Genomic DNA, 24,690 nt, shown 5'->3' on the forward strand with positions numbered 1-24,690 from the left:
AAAGTGCACATTATGTTTTACCGAGTGTGTCTGTATTTGATTGTGTGTTTAGTTTATTACATGTTTTTGTTAAATCTTTTTGTTAAGCCCTTTTCATGTTTCCATTGTTTACACATGTTCTGGGCGAAAAACGCTTGGGAATTTCAATATTTATTCATATTGACATTTAGGAAATTGTAATTGAAAACTTCATTATTTACATATTTACATACATTTTGCTATTTGAGTGCTTAAGCCAGGGGGATCAAACGAGAAAAAAACAGTTTTAAGTAATTTGTAAATGATTATGTTTACATAATGGAGATTACAAAGAAATTAACATACGAATATGTATTTAAAACCATCTTTACTTATAAATAAATGCATGATTAAACATGTTATTGCAAATACATATTCTAAATTTTCAATTTGTTTAACACTAATGCTTTATTTCATTTTACCAGAGCCCAAAACGTTTCGATTTAATACAAAAAAATTAAAGATTTTTTTTATTTATTTCCACACCCATGGTTGAGCTAAATCCGTTCGTTTAAATCCGATCGAAATTACTGTTCTTATTAAATGGCCATTACCAAAATAACTGCAAACAGCGTTACCGCTAAAATACTATTACCGAAATTAGTCAAATTAAAGTTACCGTTAAATTAGTAACGGCCTTATTTTTAAAATGTATTCACATACTTTTCATTTCAATGTAGCCATCATACAGTTTTGTTAATTGAAATGTTTTGAATAAAAGAAAATTGTGTAATTAATGTCCTCATTTTGTAAAACAAGATTTTTTTATGAAAAATACTGGGGAAATGTTGGTGATTTCCATATTTATCAAACTATCAATTTGTTGACAAAATAACAAACGTTTAAAAAATATACTAAGGAAAGAAATATAAATTTCCCAGTAATTTTGATACAAAGTTCCTTCTAGTTATCGATAAATTTTCGATAGTACAATTATTCGTTATTAATTTAGCACTATTAGCAAGTTCACATTGTATTCAATAAAATCAACAACTAGTTGGCAATACTTAACTCTATGCATAGCAAAGTCACAAACCTATACCATGCAATAGTGTATGTATTTGCTAAACAATTAACACCAACAAAATAATTTCCCTAATAAGGGAAATTTCCAGCATTAAACAAATTCACTGTGACACACAAAATTATTATCGATCTTGTTAGTGTAACGGTGCAGGTGAATGAGAGGTTTTATTTAATATGTATTTAAAAAGTACTCATTAGATATCAATTTATAAATCTAACACCATCCAGCTGTAATAAAAATTAAAATAGTTTTCTAATTATTATAAATAATAGTGAAATTTGTGAAATATTACGACGAGTTTATTTTTATAATTATTTTATTTATTTAAATATGAATGTTAGTGAGCGAGTGAATATTAATTACAACTAGATTACGCTGGAATTTATCCACTACTATTGCAACAACATCAACCACTTAAAACAGCAACAACAATTTATAACAAGTGTAATCATTATCGTGAACAACACCAACAACAATAATCAGCAAAAACGACTGCAACAAATGTAGAAGAAGAACAAAATCACGCCACATCGTCGTACTTTGAACTCATTGTAGAAAAATACAAAAACACATTCAACAACGACAACAACAACTTTTGTTTTGTTCGACTGTTCTTGTTCTTCTTTTTATATGTTTACTCGTAAATATGTATGAAAGAGTGTGGATGTATATAAAAATACTTTTTATTTTTATTAATCATTTTTTGTACACATGTTTGTTGGTGTGAGTTTGATTTATAACTTTGCCATAGTTCTTCTGTTTAGTTGTTATTTTGAATATGTGCGATGTATGTGACTTACTAAATGTATGATTTGTTATTGAAAATTTCAGTTATCGATCAATTTTTGACAGAAAATTCAAGTTATTGATAGATTTTCTATAAACAATTAAGTTATCGATAAATTTTCTTTAGAAAATATAAGTTATCGATACATTTTTTTTAGAAAATTCAAGTTATCGATAAATTTTCAACAGAAAATTCAAGTTATTGATCAATTTTCTATAGAAAATTTAAGTTATCGATACATTTTCTATAGAAAATTCATGTTTTCGATAAAATTTTCTATATTGTCCATAAATTTATCAATAAATTCTCTATAAAAAATTTAAGTTATTGATACATTTTCTGTAGAAAATTAATGTTTCAATAACTTTTCTATAGAAAATAAAATTTATCGTTAAATTTTCTATAAAAAATAAAATTTTCTACAGAAAAGTAAGGTTATCGATCATTTTCTATAGACAATTAAGGTTATCGATAATTTTCTATAGAAAATTTATGTTGTCGATAAATTTAGTATAGAAAATAAAAGTTATCGATAAATTTTCTATAGAAAATTAAGGTTATCGATAAACTTTCTATAGAAAATTAAAGTTATTGATAATATTTTATATAATATTGCAGTAATCAATAAATTTATATAGAAACTTTAAGTTATCGATAAATTTTCTATAGGAAATTACTGTTATCTATAAACTTTCTATCGAAAATTTAGTAATTGATACATTCTCTAACTTTCTATAGGCAATTCTAGTTATCGATAAATTGTCTATGGAAAATTAAAATTATCGATAAATTTTCTATAGAACATTAAAGTTATCGACAAATTTTATATTGAAAATTTAAGTTATCGATTAAATTTATATTGAAAATTTTAGTTATCGATAAATTTTCTATGGAAAATTAAAGTTATCGATAAATTTTCTAATGAAAAATCGATAGGTTTTATATTGAAAATTTAATTTATTGATAAATTTTATATTGAAAATTGAATTTATCGATAAAGTTATCGATACATTTTCTATAGGAAAATGTAGTTATCGATAAACTTTCTATTGAAAATTCTAAGTTATTGATAATATTTTATATAATATTCCAGAAATCGATATATTTCTATAGAAAATTTAAGTTATCGATCAATTTTCAATAGAAAATTGATGTTATCGATATATAGAATCTATAGAAAATTCTAGTAATCGATAAATTTTCTAAAGAATATTTAAGTTGTCAATGAATTTTCTACAGAAAATTAAAGTTATCCATAACTTTTCTATAGATAATAAAAGTTATCGTTCAATTTTCTATAGAAAATAAAATTTATCGTTTAATTTTTTACAGAAAATAAAAGTTATCGATAAATTTTTTATAGAAAATAAAAGTTATCGATACATTTTTTATAGAAAATAAAAGTTATCGATAAATTTTCTATAGAAACTTTAAGTTATTGATATATTTTCTATAGGAAGTTCTAGTTATCGATAAACTTTCTATAGGAAATGCTAGTAATCGATAAATTTTCTATATAACATTCTAGTAATCGATAAATTTCTATAGAAAATTTAAGTTATCGATAAATGTTCTATAGGAAATTTATGTTATCGATAAATTTTCTACAAAAAATTAAATAGAAAGTTTGAGTTATCGATAAATCTTCTATAAAAAATGTAATCGAAGAATTTTCTGTAGAAAATTTAAGTTATCGATTAATTTTCTATATAGAATTTAAGTTATAGATAAATTTTCTTAGAAAATTTAAGTAATTAATACATTTTCTATAGGAAATTCTAGTTATGCATAAATTTTTTAAAGAAAATTTAAGTTATCAATAAATTTCTATATAAAACTAAAGTTATCGATTTTCTACAGAAAAAAAATCATTGAGCAAACTTATAACAATCGTCAACATATTTTATTTTGTTGAATTGATTCATATTTAAAAAAATATTCAATTATTCGGTGTAGTTGCAGATATATGTATGTATAATTTATTTTAGAAAGAGTAAATTCTTTGCAACTTCTGGCTAGAACAGAAGTTAACATTAATGTGTACAACAATACAAAATTGCAAACAGAGAAAAAAAACAAAAAAAAACACGGTGATAAGCGCAATTTGATATTGATTTGACAGAATATATTGAAATAAAAGAATTCCAATAGATTGTTGTTTATGACAGCTAATAATTCTTTAAAACAAAAAAAAAAAAAAACAATCATAAATTTGGAATCGTCTGGTGTTATTTCATGAATATTATTTCACTTTCATTAAGTACTCGTAGGTATATTAAAAAACAAATATAAAATATTATAAACCAAATTCTTGGCATTCGAAAATGTGGAGTGAAATTACCATAGAATTAATAAAATGTATAGCATCTGTAAGCAAAAATCGAATTATTTCGTTTTTGTTTTAGTTTACAAAAAATAATATAGTTTAACTGCTTAATATGGTAAATGGGTCAAATCAATACAACTACATATGTATAAAAAGTTGACAATATTAAATGCGCAGCAGAATTACAATATAAATGTCCGAATTGTATGAGTAAGCTTGCTGTATTAATTACTTTATTATTTAATGCAAATATTTATTTTAAACATATCAAATATAATCATAAGTATATTACCATAGAAGAAGGGTTAGAAATATTAGTTAGCTTATTTTAAAATTAGGTGGAAAATTCATAGAAAAATATAAATTCAAAAATTGTTTAAATTATAATACATAGATAAGAAATTATTTCATTATATAGAATTTATATGACTGAAAATTATTCAAATCTAAAGCGCAGTATGTCTATTATTGGACCCAGCTCAATAAAGAGTTTTTTTATAAATTGTTTTATTGTTCATTATTTGTACGTAAATTTTTTTAAATTATCAATACATGTTTGCAATATGTAATAAAGAAAATATGTATTTGTACTTTAATTTAAAAAATTAAATTCGCTGACTTACGTTATATTCGCTTAAATTGAATGCGTCTGCTTTCCGGCATATGTATTTCGTTTTATATTATTTCTCTCTCAACGCCATACTTTTAAATAAATATGAGTTTATTTATAAATTTGTTTATTTGTTATTCTTTAATTTATATACAAATTTACTTACTGTTCATAAAATGTCATAAAAAAAACTGTTTTCATAAATATTTTCTTTTCAAAAACTTATTGGCTACACGTGTTGCTTAATTAGTAATTTGTACAATATATTATTACAAAATTGTATTTATGAGTAATATTTGTAGATAATATAATTCATTAAAACAGTAAACATTTTCTATATAATATATAAACCACAGATATTTTTAAATTCTTGGTAAATTCACACAAAATTTAGGAAACTTTGTATTTAAAATTAATCAGAACTTTCTAAAAGATAATGATAAATGTATGTACATAAATATACCTACAGGATGAAAAGGTGATATTAGTAATTGATATTGTATGACTTAAAAATGTGGTATTTACAATAGATAACGTATCTTTTGAACTCGGTTTTTTTTTTAATAACTTTTCTGTAATTTTTTTATGCTTCGAAAATATCGAATTTTGTACCAACAAAGCGTCATATGCGGGAAGTCTTGCTTTACTTCTTTAATTAGAAAAAAAACGGTGAATGTGCTGCATCGGTTTCAACGTGCGATATGTGATTTGTGCGGTTCAGAAGTCGTGATTTTAACACAGAATGCAAAGATCCCCCAGGCCAACCAAAAAAGTTTGATGACTATGAGTTGGAGGCATTACTCCATGAAGATTGTTGTCAAACTCAACAAGAGCTTTCAAAATTATTGGGAGCTACTCAATCAACAATTTCAAAACGAGTGCAAGCAGCAGGATTCATCCAAAAGCTGAGAGACCTTGAAAGACGATTTTGTTTGTCTGAAAGCTGCTTGAACGCTATTAAATAAAATCCTTTTTGCACTCAATCATTACTTGCGATGAAAAATGGATATATTACGATAATCCGAAGTCCGGCATACCAGCAGAATCGACATTAAAACCAAATTTCCATGGATCTAAGGCAATTCTCTGTATTAGATGAGAGCAAAAGGGTCCTATCTATTATAAGCTGCTGAAATCTGGCATCACGGGGAGCATCTACCGAACGCAACTGATTCATTTGAAGCGAGCATTGGCCGAAAAACTCCCAGAATATGCGGCCAGACATGAAACCGTAATATTCCATTATAACGACGCTCGGCCACAAGATGCAATACCTGTTAAAAAGTATTTCGAATGAAGTGGTTGGGAAGCTTTGCCTCACCCGCATTATAGTCCAGACCTCCCCCCGTGTTACTACTATTTGTTTCAATCGAAGCAGAACGCTCTCTCTGGGATACGCTTCTCTTTGAAACAGAGTATCCGAAATTGGCTTGATTTATTCTTGGCCTCAAAAGATGAGCAGTTCTTTTGGCTTGGAATCTATATGTTGCCAGAAAGATGGGAAAAGGTCATAGCTAACAATGGCCAATACTTTGAATAACTTTATGTTGTGCAAATAAATAAATTTAAAAATAAAAGCTAAAAAATTTAAAAAATCCAGCATTTTTAAGTCACACATTCAATATTATATAAAAAATTCTAATTATCAATTAATTTTCTATGGAAAATTAAAGTTATCGATCATTTTTTTTTATAAAAAACTCAAGTTATCGATAATTTTTTCAAAGAAAACTCAAGTTATCGCTAATTTTCTAATTATCAATAAATTTTCTATAGAAAATTCAAATTATCGATAATTTTTTTATAAAAAACTCAAGTTATCGATAATTTTTTCAAAGAAAACTCAAGTTATCGATAATTTTTTCAAAGAAAACTCAAGTTATCGCTAATTTTCTTAAGAAAATTAATGTTATTGACAAATTTTCTATTCAAAATTCAAGTTATCGATAAATTTTCTATAGAAATGATAGATTTTATTATATATTTTTTGCTCTCCTGAATATGTGCTAATGTTAAAACAAATATGAATGTATGTAGACCTTTTTGTCAGCCCACCTACGATATAAATTTGTTTTATTTTCGTATACATGTCTATTCATATCTTTCTTACTTTGAAAAACAAACAAATTATTTTTGGGACTTGTGCACTCGGTGTTTTTTTTTTTTTTGGATCTTATGTACACATAATCTTTGTTATACATAAACGTCTTTCCTTGAGCTTATTGTGCGTCTGTCTATCCCCTCTTTCTGGGCAAATAAACCATTTATTTCTGGAATACAATTCTCATTTTAGATGAGAGCTGTTTGCTTTAATTTTTTACTTTTTTTTTTGCAAATAATACGAGTTTTGTAATTTTGTGGTTGGAGCTATTCACAGCCACCAGACTCCAAAGTCCATGCAATGAGACACTAACACATCTAGAAAAAAATGAGTGTCTCTTGCGGTGATCTGTAGTTCTCGAAGTAATAAATAAATGGCAATTTATTGTGAGTTTTTATTTACTTTTTCTTCTTTTTTTTCGTTTATTTTAGGTTTTGAGAAATATTTAACAAGCATTAGCTTCTGGAAATAAATTTAAAAAAAATTTAAAAACTTGTACAACCAGTTGATGGCGATGGTGGCAGTAAGTGAGTGGAGTAAAGCAGCCTAGTGGATGGAAGTTTGAGTCTATAAACCACATTTGGAACTGCAATTTTGTATGAAAATTATCATGGCGGTGCTGATCGTTGCTGCTGCAGATGATGATGAGGTTGATGTGAATCGATATTTTGTAGTTGCGGTTTTTTGTGTGCCTATTAAAAAATTAAAAAAATTATTTGTCTGCATGTTCAAAAATGATTTAAATTTTTAGAATTTTAAATGATTTATTTTAAAGCTGTTTAAAATGTAAAAATGATTTTAGAGTTGTTCCTTTTCTTTTGAAAAACTGGATGCCTCATGAACATTAATTTTTACTTACATACTCTATATGAAACTAGTCTCCATATTCTTATATACAAGGCCAGTTAAATGTACTAAGATTATGTACAGTTTGAAGTTTTATTATTTTAAATATATAAACTACCTATATCAAAATATTAACAAAACTGTATTGAATAGTACTTATATTTAAAAAATGCTAATTCTAATCACGTTTTTCTCTGCTTATACTAACAAATAATTATCAAATATCCCCCTGAATTTTTTTCAAAAAACAATGATCTCATTTTTGAACTCTCACATATAAGCTGGCGCCATATATTGTCTATAAATTGCAGTCTGGTAGTTGATAAGTCCGACAAAACTTTACTGAATCACCAAATAATCAAATTGGAATCAATACCTATATTAGAAGTGTTAAAGTTTAATTATTTCGCTTATCAGCACAAATGTACTTTTTTGCATTTCTAGAATAACAAACTGTTTACTATTTAATTATGAACCAAAAAAGTAATATATAAAATTGTCATTAAATAAAATTCACATTTTACCATAATGAACCACAAATGTTATTTAGAAATATTATAACAATTAAAATTGATTATAACTATATTCAGACAAATAAATTTCAGAAACTCCTTCAAATAAAACTGGCAGTTATTCATTTAAAAACAAAGATTATTTATAGTTCCGATCCTCATATCTTCGTTGAATGAAACATGGCGGCATATAAAAGCTAAGGAACTCAGCTACTTCCCTGATCTAATTTTTTCAATCAACATTATGTAGAAGTTTTAGAAAATTTAAACTCACAGTTTACACCCATATAATTCCTAGGTTTGTGGGCGTGGCAGACTTTTATGTATTGTGTATTATTCCCTATTCTATTCTCTATGTAGCGTTCAAATTTCATTTAGTTATCTCCAAAAACGATCATGATATTCAACAAAATCTAAAAATGACTTTTAACCACAAAAAACTGAAAAATAAAATTTCAAAAAATTGACGAAGTACCAGTTCAACAGAATTTGCTAGTAGGTGGATGGCTTGCTAAGTATTTTATTAAACCTGATATATTTTGAAAACCGTTTGAGGTATTGGAATAAATGTTTGACCATAAGATAGTTCGGAATATTGGCTTCAGAATGGTCAACCTTTGGCCCGCCTGGCGAACGACTACCCTGGTAGAAAATGACATATATAGTTCAGGTCCTCATATCTTCGTTAGTAATAGGTCTGAGAGTTTCAAACATAGCTTAAATGAATCACGAAGATCTGTTTTATAAATGCGGCAAATTTTATTTGGATATCTTTGAAACTAACAGAGATATTGACAAATTTTTAAAAAACTTCAGTAGCTACAACTGACAGTAGTTTGCTACTTTAATATTATGTTTCGTAGCTTATATTTCGGAAACCGTTTGATATATTTTGATAAAATTGACGGCATATAAAAGCGAAAGAACTCAGCTACTGTCCTGATAACATTTTTTCAATCAACATTATGTAGAGCTTTTTGAAAATGGAAACTTACAGTTTACGCCCATATAATACCTAGGTTTGTGGGCGTGGCAGAATTTTTTGTATTGAATATTAATTCTTATTGTAGTCTCTATGTATCGACCAAATCTCATTTAGTTATCTCTAAAAACAACCGAGATATTCAACAAAATCTAAAACTGATATTTAACCACAAAAAACTGAAAAATTAAATTTGCAAAAATTTTCGAAGTACCAGGTCAACAGAATTTGATAGTGGGTGGATGGATTGCTAAGCTTTTTATTAAACCTGTTATATCTAGAAAACCGCTTGAGATATTTGAATAAATGTTTGACCATATGATAGATTGGAATCTTGGCTACATGACGGTCAACATTTGGCCCGTCTGACGTCACGACTACCATGGTAGAAAATGGGATTAATAGTTCAGATCATCATATCTTCCTTACTAATAGGTTTGAGAATTTCATTCATAGCCTAAATGAATCACGAAGTTCCGTTTTATGAATGTGGAAAATTTTATTTGTATATCTTTAAAACTAGTAGAGATATTCACAAATATTTCAACAACTTCAGTAGCTACAACTGGCAGTAATTTGCTATTTTTATGTTATGATATGCAACTTGTATTTCGGAAACCGTTTGGTATATTTTGACAAAACTAGTGGCATATAAAAGCTAAGGAACTCAGCTAATGTCCTGATAACATTTTTTCAATCAACATTATGTGGATCTGTTTGAAAATTGAAACTTACAGTTTACGCCCATATAATTCCTTTTTTTGAGGGCGTGGCAGAATTTTTTGAATTATATATTTTCCTTATTCTATTCTCTATGTATCTTCCGAATTTCATTTAGTTATCTCAAAAAACGACCAAGATATTCAACAAAATCTAAAAATAACATTTAACCACAAAAATCCAAAAAATAAAATTTGAAAAATTTTCTCAGTATCAGGTCAACAGAATTTGATAGTAGGTGGATGGCATGCTAACAATTTTATTAAACTTGATATATCTCGAAAACTGCTTGAGATGTTGAAATAAATGTTTGACCATATGATAGATTGGAATCTTGGCTACATGACGGCCAACCTTTGGCCCGCCTGGCGTCATGACTTCCCTGGTAGAAAATGGGATTTGTAGTTCAGATCATCATATCTTCCTTACTAATAGGTCTGAGAATTTCAGTCATAGCTTAAATGAATCACGAAGTTCCGTTTTATGAACGTTGAAAATTTTATTTGGATATCTTCAAAATTAATAGAGATATTGACAAATATATAAACAACTTCATTAACTACAACTGGCAGCAATATGATATTTTTATGTTATGTTACGCAACTTATATTTCGGAAACCGTTTGATATATTTTATGAAAACTGGTGGCATATAAAAGCTAAGGAACTCAGCTACTGTCCTGATAACATTTTTTCAATCAACATTATATAGATATTTTTGAAAATGGAAACTTACAGTTTACGCCCATATAATTCCTTTGTTTGTGGGCGTGGCAAACTTTTTTCAATTATATATTTTTCCTTATTCTATTCTCTATGTATCTTCCGAATTTCATTTAGTTATCTCAAAAAACGACCAAGATATTCAACAAAATCTAAAAATAACATTTAACCACAAAAATCCGAAAAATAAAATTTGAAAAATTTTCTCAGTACCAGGTCAACAGAATTTGATAGTAGGTGGATGGCATGCTAACAATTTTATTAAACTTGATATATCTCGAAAACTGCTTGAGATGTTGAAATAAATTTTTGAACATATGATAGATTGGAATCTTGGCTACATGACGGCCAACCCTTGGCCCGCCTGGCGTCTCGACTTCCCTTGTAGAAAATGGGATTTATAGTTCAGATCACCATATCTTCCTTACTAATAGGTCTGTGAATTTCATTCATAGCTTAAATGAATCACGAAGTTCCGTTTTATGAACGTTAAGGAACTCAGCTACTGTCCTGATAACATTTTTTCAATCAACATTATGTAGATCTTTTTGAAAATTGAAACTTACAGTTTACGCCCATATAATTCCTTTGTTTGTGGGCGTGGCAAACTTTTTTAAATTATATATTTTTCCTTATTTTATTCTCTATGTATCTTCCAAATTTCATTTAGTTATCTCAAAAAACGACCGAGATATTCAACAAAATCAAAAACTAACATTTAACCACAAAAAACTGAAAAATAAAATTTGAAAAAAATTTTCTTAGTACCAGGTCAACAGAATTTGCTAGTAGGTGGATGGCTTGCTAAATATTTTATTTAACTTGATATATCTCGGAAACTGCTTGAGATGTTGAAATAAATGTTTGACCATATGATAGATTGGAATCTTGGCTACATGACGGCCAACCTTTGGCCCGCCTGGCGTCATGACTTCCCTGGTAGAAAATGGGATTTATAGTTCAGATCATCATATCTTCCTTACTAATAGGTCTGAGAATTTCATTCATAGCTTAAATGAATCACGAAGTTCCGTTTTATGAATGTGGCAAATTTTATTTGGATATCTTTGAAACTAACAGAGATATTGAGAAATGTTTAAACAACTTCAGTAGCTACAACTGGCAGTAGTTTGCAACTTTTATATTATGTTTCGCAGCTTATATTTCGGAAACCGTTTGATATATTTTGATAAAACTGGCGGCATATAAAAGCTAAGAAACTCAGCTACTACTCTGATAACATTCTTTCAATAAACATTATGCAGAGGTTTTTAAAAATTGCATTTTACAGTTTACGCCCATATAATTCATAAGTTTGAGGGCGTTTAATTAGATTTTGATATACTTACTGATACACAAAAGTTCCGGATTATATTTGAAATTAGTAAAATAATAAGTTATTGTTCGTTTTTTGGTTTTTTTGTTCAGTGTTTTGTTTTATTTCACTTATAAGTATTATAAAATTATAATAATTGATTATAAAGAATTCATATTTAAATATGTTAAATATACAATAATAATAATATTAATAATATTTTATTATTCATCACTAATTTTGATACAGTTTTGATTAATTCTCTTTTTTTTAACTTAATATTTCAGTTTTAGCTTAAAGTTCAACTTTGAAGCTTTGATTTCTAAGAAAAAAAACTACATTATTAAAGCTTATACTTAAATAATAGAAAAATAATTAAATATTGAATGCAAAATTGCAATTCTTTTTGCAGGGAATAAAAATGCACATAATATAAATGAATTAATAGAAAAAGTTTTAAGCAAATTTTTTGGGTTTAATAAATATATACACTCTAAAAAATTCTAAATAAAAATTTGCTTAAAAAGAATTTCGAAATTTTTAAACAGTTGTTGGTTTTCTTGTTAGGACAACATTTATAATTCAGTTGTTTGTTTTTTTAGGATGTTGTTTTCAATAGAGTTTTGACTTAAAATCTAATATAAAGTGGCGCGTGTTATGTAAACTATGTGTAAATTTTCAGCAGGGTTGTTGCGCAAAATCTTAGGGATGATACAAGGAAAGATGTAAAACTAAAATTTGCTGATTTCATTTCAACAATGTTAAATTTATAAATAAATTCAGTTTTTTTTTCAACACAAAACAACAGCTCTGTTTTGTTTAATTAATGAAGGAAACAAAAAAAAAAGAAATAAAAAATATAGAAACAAAGTTAAATAAATTTACTTTGGCGCTGTTGCTGTGGCAGGTTTTGAGTTGTTGGCAGTCCCCGCTGAGGATGATGACGAAGCTGAAGCGGTTGCTGCTGCTGATGTGGAGGAACTATCAGTCACTGATGATTGTTCAACATTTGTACCCATGGAGGAATTAATGAAATTAATGTATTGATGCAATTTAAGGGCTGCTATTAAGGAGCTTAAATAGTCGTTGACATTGCCCTTTTGGACTTTGCGGATCTGTCTGGAGACATTTCTATAGACGCGACGGGAAATCTTGTTCTTGAGTCTGCCAACGGTCTGGACGGTGTGTAAAACTGGGTCCTCGCTGGCGGGAACTGGCACTAAAATTAAACAACAAGTTGAAAAAGAAATTTCAATTAGTAATTTTCAAAAGGTTTTCCTTAAAATTATTGTGATTAGTTTTTAATAAATGAGGGTGTGAAATGAATTTAATTTTTTCTGTGAATCCTTACCATAAACTCATTGATTTGACTATCTATAATATGGATAATTTCAGGATTTCTTCTAACATATTCAACAATTTCTGTAATAATTTTCAGGGACATTGATAGAAATACTGTGGAAGCAGCTACTAGAAATCTAGTATCAAGTTCTAAATCAAGATCTACGCATTCTTCAACTAAAATTTAAAGAAAAAAGTTAAAATAGTGTTAAGAAAAGGGGTGGTAGGTATTAGGCATATGATCTACGGTTATTTGAAAGGTTTTAGTTGTATTGTATTGAGAAGGGTTAATTCCATAGTTTAGGACGGAAGGGTAAGGGAAGGTAGGGTAAAGAAAACCAACACCAAATCAAAAAGTTTAGTTTATATACATATATATTAGAAACAATGCATAGATCATGAGTTATTGAAATTCATGCTGATATATACTGAGTTTAAGAATGTAAAACAGTTATTTTTCAAAAAGTTCTTTAAAGATCTAGATTCTTAATATTCTTTATTTAATTGTTGTTTTAGTATCACTGTGATTGGGTTTATTATTTCTCAGAAAGATCTAAATATTAACATTTGGTAGAACTTATACAACAGCCTGGTTCGTCTAAGCTTTATAAACAAAATTCTTAGTAACTTTGACAGCTGTCACAATTTTAATATCAAATTATTCCAAAATTAACTTTATTGTTTTGCAATAAACCCAAAGTTATAAGGAAACCTTTATATATTTTTAATTTATTGTTGCTAGTTAATGATTATTTTAATAAATCGTAAATTATGAAAACCAAATTCAAATTTGTCATGTTTACGTTTACAGAAAAAACATTTTACATTAGTTTAGTTAGTTAGTTTCAGAAGCCCATCAAAAATAAATACTGATATGTAGTTAAAGAAGAGCCTAACTTCCAAAAAAACTTTAGGGAATCCAAGATTTTATTTTCCCCTTGAAAGCTTTATCTAATGGATCGAATTTTCTTATTGTGTTAACAAGAATTTAGTAGAGATTACTTATATATAAACGAAACCAAATAATTTTTATTGTCTCTGCAAAATATTGACAAACACAACAAAACTATATGTTCTCTGTTAACGAATCACTTGAACAACCAAGACGAATTTATATAGCAGTAGGTGGCAGTGACGAATTCAGGCAAATACGAGCGAATTCATTAATTGTTGATATTCGAAACAACTGTCTCATTGTTTTTATGTATGAAGTTTGATGTTCGAAACAACAACAAAAATAATAAATTCGCTCGTAATTGACTGAATTCGCCACTGCTTCCACTGGTATATAAATTCGCCTTGATGAACAATAATAACGGTTATCTCACTCTTTAAGAGAACACATATAAAAACTCTTCTTATTTATAACTTTTAATTAAAATTTTATAACGAAATGTGGGTTAAGAAAATGCCAAAGTATTAAGGTGAAGCATGCAAATTTTTGTTTTAGTTTTTTTTTTAAATATAAAACAAATTATGGAATTTGGTTAAATCGCAAACACTTACTGTCACTTTCTGCATGTTTGCCATTTTGGCCATTTTGCACGACAGCAATTTTCTTATTATCTGAGAATAAAACAATAATTATTAAAAATATATAAAAAAAATTTACGATTTATTAAAAAAAAACATATGTGTATACAGAAACTTGCCCTAATAATTAATTGTAATTGCAAAACAAAATAAAAAAAAAAGTATGTCAAAAATGTTTTGAATAAATTTTCAAAATAAAAAAAAATAAAAAACTTGGCAACTAAGGCTCGTGTTAAATTCGTAAACGCATAAAAATACAAAGTTCATTGTATTCTATTGAAGAAAAACAAACCAGCAAAAATGACGCAAGTATGTTGAATATAATTTTGCAAAAAACATTAACAAAAAGTTGTTGATAAAATTACGCACACTTATATATATTTCCCTGCTAAATATATAAACAATCTAAATAGAAAAAACCTTGAAAATTGCAAAAAATATTTCATTACTAACCAACCATACGAAATTATACATTCTAATCTTATCACAAAAAATACATACATAAGTATAAAGAAAATTTTCTAGTTAATTTTTAAATAAAGAAAGATTAAAAATTTCTACAAACAACTACTTGACATACATACAAAATTTAACTCTTTTTAACTAAATACAACTAAACAATTTCAAATCTATTACTCGTATTATTATTAATTTCTTGGAATTTTTTTTTAGCTACTTACCATTATCTTCTTCATCCTCTGACTCGGATTTGGGGAAATAGTATTCCAACAAACGTTCAGCCAAGGCTGTGGTAGTATCCACACCACTCACAGCCAAACTGCCATATTGTGTGGCCAATACTTCATTGGCTTTTTGCCAGGCTAAATCTTTTAATGAGGCGGCTTTTTGTTCTCCAGCTGCCTTAAAATTGATCACACGATTAATGGTGGGTTGTACGGCATCGATAACTTTGTTTTTGGCTTGAGCATAGATTTCCTGTGGTGTATTCTTAATGATGGGTGCTGTCACTTCCAATTTATCGATACCTTTGACTAATGTTTGATCGACAAATTGAATTTTATCATCTAAACGGCAGACAATGGGAGCGGCTGTGGTGACGGCACGTGATACACAATCTTCGGCAGCATTAAGGGCCCAGTTGAAGACGCGGTTATTGCCTGTAATTATAGAGAAAATAGAAAGTTGTTTAATAAATATTCATAAAGTTGTTATCACTTTTTCTTAGAATCTAATTGGAATATTATTCATTATCTAATCCTTAGAAGAATTTTAGAAATTAGTTCTTTTAGTTCTCATTAAATGCCAAAGATTTTTAAAAATTATTCCTTTTCCATACCAATGTATTGGAAGAACTCTCGAAATTGTTGTTCTCATTACTTCAGTTATTCTCTGAGAATTGGTAATGTCAAACTCTTCATATAAATAAAGTTAATAATTTCGTTATGATCTTTAATACAAGAGTAGGAAAGAAAAAATATATAATCTTTAGTAAAAAACTATGATTTTTGAACTAAAACATTTATCAAGTTTTCTGATAGATTTATTTATTTGAACCAGTTATTTTATGAACTCAATACGACGTAACTTAAACTCTGTTTTGTTAATCTAGAAATTAGCTCTTTTAATTCTCATTGTAGTTCAAAATTTTTTATTTTTTCTTTAAATCTAATTAAAAAATATTTCTTTACCGATCCATTGGAGGAATTAAAGAAATTTACTATTTTAGTTCTCATTGCTTCTGTTATTCACTGTGAAATATTCATGTCAATGAAGTTCATTGATATAAACAGTTATGATCTTTAAGAGAAGAGTAGGGAAGAAAAATATAAAATCTTTATGGAAAAGATAAATTATCTTTTGAACTAAACCTAACTAATAGAGATCCAGTTTTCCCAGAAAGATTAGTTTAGTTTAGAGCAGTACATTTTTGAAATCCTCATGACTAAGACTTCATCAGTGAGGTTTAAACGTTGGTTAAATAATCTAAATTGGAAATTTAAAGCCAGATTAAACTGAAAGTCTGCAAAGTAAAGGTCAATCACAGAAAATTCTATATGGGCAGAGGTTAAAAGTGAATAGAAAGAAATGGAAACCCAAAAATTCAAATATAGTTTAAACGCCCCATTTTACATAGTTAAATATAGTTTAACTATTAAAAATTTAAACTTTCTTAACTAAAAAGAGAGAGGATTTTTCATTAGAAGTACTAATTAGAATAGCAACTTTTTTTTACCAAACAGAGAGAGGATTTTCCATTAGAACTAATTTATGATAAAATAAAGGACATATGTATTTTTGAAACATATTTTTGTTATAATATTAAATCGAAATTGGGATTTAATTGTCTTTAGTAAACTAAAATTCAGACTCATTTTGTAAAATTCAAATTCAGTTTATTTGATGAATTACATAAAATCTTTAATTTTTTCTAAAGCAATGTCCGGCATAAGGAGATCATGGAATATTGATAATAATATCATGTTATGCACATTCGATCTCTGTTGTAATGTTTAGCTATTGATTGTGATTTTAAACTAAAATTCAGACACATTTTGTAAAATTCAAATCCAGTCATCCATCATGAATTACATGAAATCTTTTTTTATGTAAAGCAGTGGCCGGCATAGAGAGAACATTGCTAATAATAACATGTTATGCTGTGTATATCTCTGTTGTAATCTTATCAACTATTAATTGTGAAATTTTTATTATTTAATAATTTGTTTGAACTTCATTATAATTTATGTTTTTCTGCGGTACATAACCGATTATGATTGGACCCTGGTGGTCTTAAGTGCCGATCACTATTCTAAAGCCATTTCTTTAGAAATGATATTATATTAAAGCACAGTATATCCCATAAAATCCAAATCAATTTTAGGTATTCAATAGCTAAGTATATTTGAAAACAATTTTGCATTTTAAAATATTTAAATATCGGGTCATTAATAGCTTTATTAAAAACTTTTCAATTTATTTAAGCAAATTTATTAAAATTGTATTTCAACTTTTACAATTTCAATTTAAACCTCATATTCTTTGTTTCAATATGTAAAATTTCAATATGTAAATTTAATTTATTTGAAAAAAACTCTTTAATTTATTTAAATGCCTAAGGTGATTCTTTAAATTCTATTGTCAAATAATTAGACTTTAGACTTTTTTAGATTTATTTTATAAAGCTCTCAAAATAACTATACACAAATAAAAAGAAGTGACGCATTAGTATTTTTTTTTTGCTTTATACAAACGAGAATTCTATTCATTAAAATATGTATATAAATAAACTAATTGTTATTCAGGCATTTAAATCAAGAGGAAAAAACTATAAATTATTAATAAAAGTACAAAGTTCATTAAAGAAAAAATTCAAATAAAGTTTTAAAAAAATTAGCTTAAATTGAAAAAAAAATAAAGCCAATCTATACTTATAGACGAAATTTAAGAATTTCAAATTGGCGTCATTTTACCGCCAACAAAATAATAAAACAACCAACCGGTTTACTTTAATTTGTTTAACAAATTTTTAACAAAAAAAAAATTACTAATCTTTTAAAACAATATTTGCAATAAGTTTTAAATACTTTCGATTTTTTTTTAATAAAGCATCTGTTTACAAATAATCAGCTAGAATTTCATTTATATAGAATATTGCGCATTTTTATTTTCTATAATAAACATGTAAAATTGTATATAAACGCCATTATCAGTTTTAACTACAATTTATTTACTTTTTTTATATATTGTACAATAAATATAAATGAGTAAATAAATAAATAAACTTGGTTTATTAAAATTTACTAGCATTAAGTGGAATTTATTCAACAACTTGTATGTAGTCTCCACTCATTTGACTCAATTTATATAGACTTTAATCAGTGCGACAACAGTAGAAAAAAAAATATTAATATTTCCAGAATAATTTTGTTGCTATTATAATCAAATTTATCAGAAAAAAATTCAAGTTAAACGTTCTAGTATATTATTTATATTTGCAAAAATATTTAGCTGGTTGATAACAGAGAGCAGAATATTTAATAAAAAAGTTGGCAAGTTTGGTTAGTAACTATACTTGTGTGGAGCATGAAGTAATTAGTTCAAAAATCCAATTACTTAGTTCAAAATCCCCTATCAACAATAACATGTGAAATTTATGTACCCATGAAATATTCATTTCCCTCGCAGGGAAAATTGCTATACCATGAACTTTTCATTCACAATAGTTGATTTTGTTCGTAACAGCTGTTTATTGTTTACAAAATTCCATCTAAAAATTTGACAACATAGTGAATTTTTTACTTGAACAAAGTTGATGAACGAAAAATGGTAAATGGGAACATATTTCATGTGAAATATTGAATCGCGATCTTTATGCTTTCCACTAATTTATTGCTCAGTTAAACTAGCTTTAAGCCTGTTGTAACAGCACAGTGGTTGCCGGGTTGACAGCACTTGGCAATAAGATCACTTGAAAATATCTTGATCCACTAGTTTTAAGAAAGAATATAGTATCATTGCTCTTTCTAGCATTAAACATATTGCCATTTTGTTGACAATCTGTCTTAATCATTAAATTAGTTAATGCATCACTGATTTGTAGATATTCAACATAAACAATCTTTAAATTCTACACTAGTGTTTAAACTACATCAGATTATTTAGATTAACGCCTACTTTCAAGTGGGCGTGGCCGGAAATTTGCAAATTTATCACGTATACTAAGTTCCGTACAAAGATAGGAAAGGACTTTGAAATTTCGTTTAAAAGTTGGATTATTTGTTACAACTGTCTTGATCTTAAAAGATCAAGTGATTAAAAAGAGCGATGATTAAGTCTCGTCACGCCTCAATTGGGTGTAGCTTTAAATTTGCAAAGCTAGATTGACAATTAAGGGAAGGACTTTGAGAAGTCATTTAAAATTTGGATTATTCGTAATAAAACTGTCTTTATCTTAAAAGCGAGCAAAAGATCTGCTGAGATTTAGACAGGCCCCAATAAAGAGGTGTGAAAATGATTAAGTGCAGGGTAAACAAGTTTCGTTTTAATGTTCTATCAAATATAATCTATGTATTTTCTTTATTAACTAGTTGCTTATATATATAACTACTCAAGTATTTGCGATTATCAATAACTACTCAAGTATTTGCGATTAATTATGGACTTTTGAACTGCGTTTTTGTTATCGCTTAACTCAAAGTTTTAATATGTTTTACTAATAAGTTTTATAGATTTATGGCGTAGAGATTTTCAGTTATTGACGGAGGGTAAAAACCAGCAATTTAAATCAAATCTTCAATAAATGTTATCAGGCAAATAAATTGTTCAGTTTTATAGCTAAACAAAGAGCTTTATGGCTAACAAATCTATTAATAAATAAACTGAATTAATAATAAAAAATAATTGCGTAAAAGTATTGAATTTAATACTTTAAATAAACAATATAAAGAAAACAAAGCAAAATAATAAATACAAGAAATATACAATTCATTATATTATAAAAAAAACCCTTACACAACTTATATAATAGTTTGAAGTAATAAGTATTTAAAGAAAATTATTCAAATCAAAATGTGGTCACATAAAAAACCTGACAGCACCTGAGTTTCTCAGGGGCTGTCATCAGTTACTATTACTGATATAACCACAATATTTGTATATTAAAACATTTATAAACCTGTTGACGTAACTATCAATAACTGTCAATAATAGGATTTGAAAGCATTCAATAGCATGAATAATTCAGACAGAATGTCATCAGCTTTTTATTCAGACTCAGGCAAACAAAACAGCTGATACTTGCAAATTTCCAACTGTTTTAAATAGCTAACCTTAAAATTTTAAACCTCAAATTTTTACAATTTATTTAGTTATTCTATGGCTAATTTTTGTTTAACTTTCCACATTATTAAATTTAAACAAAAAAAAAAAAAACTTAATTGAACAATTATCGTTTGAAATGATTATTAAAAAATAAACCGCACCTGTATTTAAATAATTTATAAACAACAACAATAATTATATATTATCTTACACTCCCTCGCTACTCCCTCTTTCAATTTCAATATTGTAAATTTTCAAACAATAAAGAATAAAAATAAATTTTCTCACATCATTTTTTTTTTTTTATTTATTTTTTGTGTTGAAAAATTGTATGTCGTACCATATCTGTTTTATTATTACAAACTAATTGAAAACAATTAAATTTTATTAAAAATGTAAATTAAGAAAAAGAAAACGTGGAAAAGGTCAGGTTTCAATTAAAGACGAGAGAGAAAAAAATCGTTTTTATAAACAAGCTTTTTCAAAAAATTATGAAATGTTCATTGAAAAATAATTGATTTTAACTTGAAGCAGAAAAACTATAATTGATTTATAGTTCAATAACCCAATAGCCAATTTAAGTGAGGGAAATAATAATAAAAAAAACAATTGAATTGTTATTGTTTTGATATTTAAGTCTGGAAATTTAAAAAAAATTATTGGGAATTTTGAAATGGAAAAATTTTAAAGATAATGATTATATGGGATTTGGTTTGAATATTGGTTAATGTTTTATAAAAATCAATTGAAATTGTGATTGTTTTGACATTTGAGATGACATTTCAAAACGGTTTGAAGTTTTTAGGTATGAAGAAATAGAAAAAAGTCAAAATTAAATATTATATAGGATTTGAATTGAATATCATTTATTTGTATATATATTATTTTTAACTCAAATGAATTGCTATTGTTTTGAAATTTAAAAATAGAAATTTAAAAAAAAATTTGAAAAATCTTAGGAATTTTGAAATAGAAAAATTTAAAAATTTTTGATTATATAGGATTTAATTTAAATATAATTTATTTGTATATTTTTTTATAAATATCAATTGAATTTGTGATTGTTTTGACATTTGAATCTGGAAATTTCAAAATTTTTAAGTATAAAGAAATGGAAAAAAAGTCGAAATTAAATATTATATAGGATTTGAATTTAATATCATGTATTTATACATTTTTTTAATAAAAATCAATTGAAATGCTATTGTTTTGAAATTTAAAATTAGAAATTTTAAAAAATTTTGAAATGGAAAATTATAAAAAATGTATATGTATATAATTTGATTTAAATATCGTTTGTTTGTATATTTTTTATAAAAATCAATTGAATTGTTATTGTTTTGATATTTAAGTCTAGAAATTTTGAAAAAAAAAGAATTGATTTATTTTATTAAAGCCTGAGGTTGTGAGTTTAGCTCCCATTTGTTTTGTAAATTTTTGTTTGTTTTATTTTCTAACAAAATTTCTTAAAAAACCAAACTAGGAAGATTTTTTTTTTAAATTTTAATAATCTTATGAAATAAATCCGAAAATTTATTTGTTTATTTTTTTATAAATATTCTTTGGCATTTGGCCAAATTCTTTAGAGGTCATATTTGCAATATTTTTTGGCAAAAGAAACATAAACAACCATAGAAAACGCATTATTTTTGACAATTAAACTTTTGAAAACGCACCTAAAGCTGATGGCTGTGCAATAAACATAAAATTTAAACTAATAAAAAAGATCACATCAAAAGAAAACTAAGAAAATGTTCGAAAATTAAGCCACCACATCAAAATAATGTTAAAGAAATTTCAAATTATTTTCAGAACTTTTAATCATAAACAATACAATGTTGGTTTTATTGCCAATAATAAAATTCATTATTATTATTAACAACATGTGTTAGAGGAAGCAGTTTCTTTAGAAGAAATTTTGAAAATCAAGACTATTCGAATCATGATAATTTTTATCAAATTTTCCAAATTTTTGACTGCTACTGATTTGAAGCTTGAATTTATTAACTGGCCAGATCAATATTTAAAAGATCGCAAATATTTCAACCATTTCTATAGAAACAAAAAAGTTTCTTTAGAAACTTGAAAAATATCCAAAATCGATAATACAAAGAATTGTGTTTTTCAATTCTTAATGCTCATTCTTAACTGCTTTTGATTTGAAGCTTGTATTCTGAATGATCAAAATTTAAATGATAGCAAATATTTCCAACATTTTTATAGAAACTTAATGAATTTCGAAAACCAAAACTATCATAAACCTTTTCTGAAAATGTCCCCTAAATCTTTTAAACTTGAATTATTAACAGTTTAACTAAACTAACATTAATCAATAGATTAACTATTTCAAAGACATAAACAAATTTATTTAAACAACATTTTAAAGATCGCAAATATTTTTATGAGTTTAACAAAACCATCTTTAATTAATACATGAACTATTTGAAATGAGTCATTTTGGCAAACTTTTAAACTCATTTATTTGTTGAAATAAAATAGTTTTTTTGAAAGTAAATATTAAATACAAAAGAGAAATTTGCAAAGACCTCTACAGTCATTAAGAAAATTAAAACACCGGCAAACAATTAATCACATAACAAGATTGCTAAATAAAATTTAAAAAATATATGTATTTAATGACAACAATAAAAACATTATATTATAACAGTTATTTGCATAAAAAAAGAGACAGAGAATTGAAACTCGAACCTTGCAAAAGAGTTTTGTTTTTTTTTATTTTTACATAAGGTTGTTGTAAAATAGCAAACGGTTGTTTTGTTTTACAAAAACTCAAGGTTGTTATTGCGAAAATATTATAAAAAAAAACTAACTTAATAGAAAATAAAAGTTCAACGAACTTTCATTTGAGGTTATAATAAGGCAATTTTCTTGTTTTTAATTTAAGTTTAATTAATCTAAAAAAATACTATTTAATATACAATATTTTCCAAGCCTACCTTTAACTTTGCCATAAACATCTTGAGATTTATCCCAGGCAGCTCCTACCACTGGCAATTGTATAATACGTTCCAAACACTCCAAGTGTGGCAAAAGATTTTGTGCGTCTTTAGCTTCCACTAAAGCTGAATTACCATTTCCGGTAGAGTTTTTGGTTTCAATGCTTGCCATTTTTTTGTTTTTTGTATAAAATATGTTTTTTATTTAAATCACTATAAACACTTTTTATTTATATAAAATAAATAAATTTCTTATTACTTTTTGTTTGTTTTATAAATATTTATTTATTTATTATAATTTTTTTATTTTCTTTTAATTGAAAATCACTTTCTTTTTTTAATATTTTATTAAAGTTTTTAAAAACACCGTTTGTTTCTTTTTATAAAAGTTATAAATTTTTTAATTTTTATTTTATAGATTTATCTGTATAATAATTTCTTTATACTTGTTTTCTTTCTATATCCTCTCTTTAGCGCGTACGTTTAATGTCTGACTTGTTGAGCTATTGGTTCCTCTGATATTATATTGAAAATATCAAGTCGAAAATAAAACTTGTTCGTTGTTGCTTGCTTTGATTCGTGACTCTTTGAGTACAATGTTGCCCCGATACGATTCAACGCGAGATCACATCGAGTTCTTATCGTTTATGTTTGTTTGCGAGTGTGCTTTTTTATGTACAAGTATTTGTTTCTCTTAATCTCTTTTTCTGTGCAGTTGTAAAGTACAAGTATTACTCATTTATTGCTGTGACTGTATATATCAGTGATGAAAGTTTTGCTGAAATTGCTAAAAAAAAATTTGGTACATTTTAAATCTGGTACTAAAAATAAGGTCTGAATTATTTTTGCTCTATTATCATTTCAAAGTCAATAATCTAGCATAGAATTACTTCTGATTCCGAAACCTCAAATAGTTTTCCTAATTTATTTTTAACTAATTTCCATCCAAACCTAACCATGAGTGGCCGAACAATATATACATTTGGTGAATGTCTTAAGAATACGGTATTTTTTTTTAAATTTTTAGCTTTTATTTTAAAACATTTGTACAATATAAATTTATTCATCTATTAGCTATGAGCTTTTCTGACAACATATGGATTCCGAACTAA

The 24,690-nt window shown here is 26.4% G+C and overlaps 1 protein-coding gene and 1 long non-coding RNA gene across 5 annotated transcripts; one reads left to right on the forward strand and one right to left on the reverse strand.

The window, feature by feature from the left end:
• The first annotated feature begins 7,109 nt into the window (after positions 1–7,109).
• On the forward strand, positions 7,110–8,338 carry LOC135957652 (uncharacterized). The gene is made up of 2 exons (XR_010576419.1): positions 7,110–7,231; positions 7,301–8,338. It is a non-coding gene; the product is annotated as an uncharacterized LOC135957652 (long non-coding RNA).
• Positions 8,339–12,048: 3,710 nt separating this feature from the next.
• Lsd-2 (Lipid storage droplet-2) lies at positions 12,049–23,786 on the reverse strand. Of its 4 annotated transcripts, XM_065507010.1 has the most exons (5): positions 23,579–23,786; positions 15,521–15,958; positions 14,814–14,873; positions 13,318–13,484; positions 12,049–13,185 (listed from the first exon to the last, which is right to left on the reverse strand). In XM_065507010.1, the coding sequence occupies exons 1-5, from the start codon at positions 23,748–23,750 to the stop codon at positions 13,042–13,044; spliced, it is 981 nt and encodes a 326-aa protein (XP_065363082.1). In that variant the 5' UTR covers positions 23,751–23,786; the 3' UTR covers positions 12,049–13,041. The 4 variants fall into 4 exon arrangements, with proteins under 4 accessions (XP_065363082.1, XP_065363084.1, XP_065363081.1 ...); XM_065507012.1 differs by lacking the exon at positions 14,814–14,873; XM_065507009.1 differs by lacking the exon at positions 13,318–13,484.
• Between the last annotated feature and the right edge of the window lie 904 nt (positions 23,787–24,690).

Source organism: Calliphora vicina, chromosome 4 (assembly GCF_958450345.1).
Source record: "Calliphora vicina chromosome 4, idCalVici1.1, whole genome shotgun sequence".
In the NCBI taxonomy this organism is placed as follows: Eukaryota; Metazoa; Arthropoda; class Insecta; order Diptera; family Calliphoridae; genus Calliphora; species Calliphora vicina.

Bases quoted from the DNA above. Each gene is read 5' to 3' on its own strand.
- Lsd-2 (XM_065507009.1), bottom strand. From the start codon at position 23,750: ATGGCAAGCATTGAAACCAAAAACTCTACCGGAAATGGTAATTCAGCT. The intron at 15,959-23,578 runs GTAGGCTTGGAA...CTATAATTACAG, and splicing joins TGTTTATGGCAAAGTTAAAG to GCAATAACCGCGTCTTCAAC. The intron at 13,186-14,813 runs GTAAGTGTTTGC...GTTTAATTTTAG, and splicing joins CAAACATGCAGAAAGTGACA to TGCCAGTTCCCGCCAGCGAG.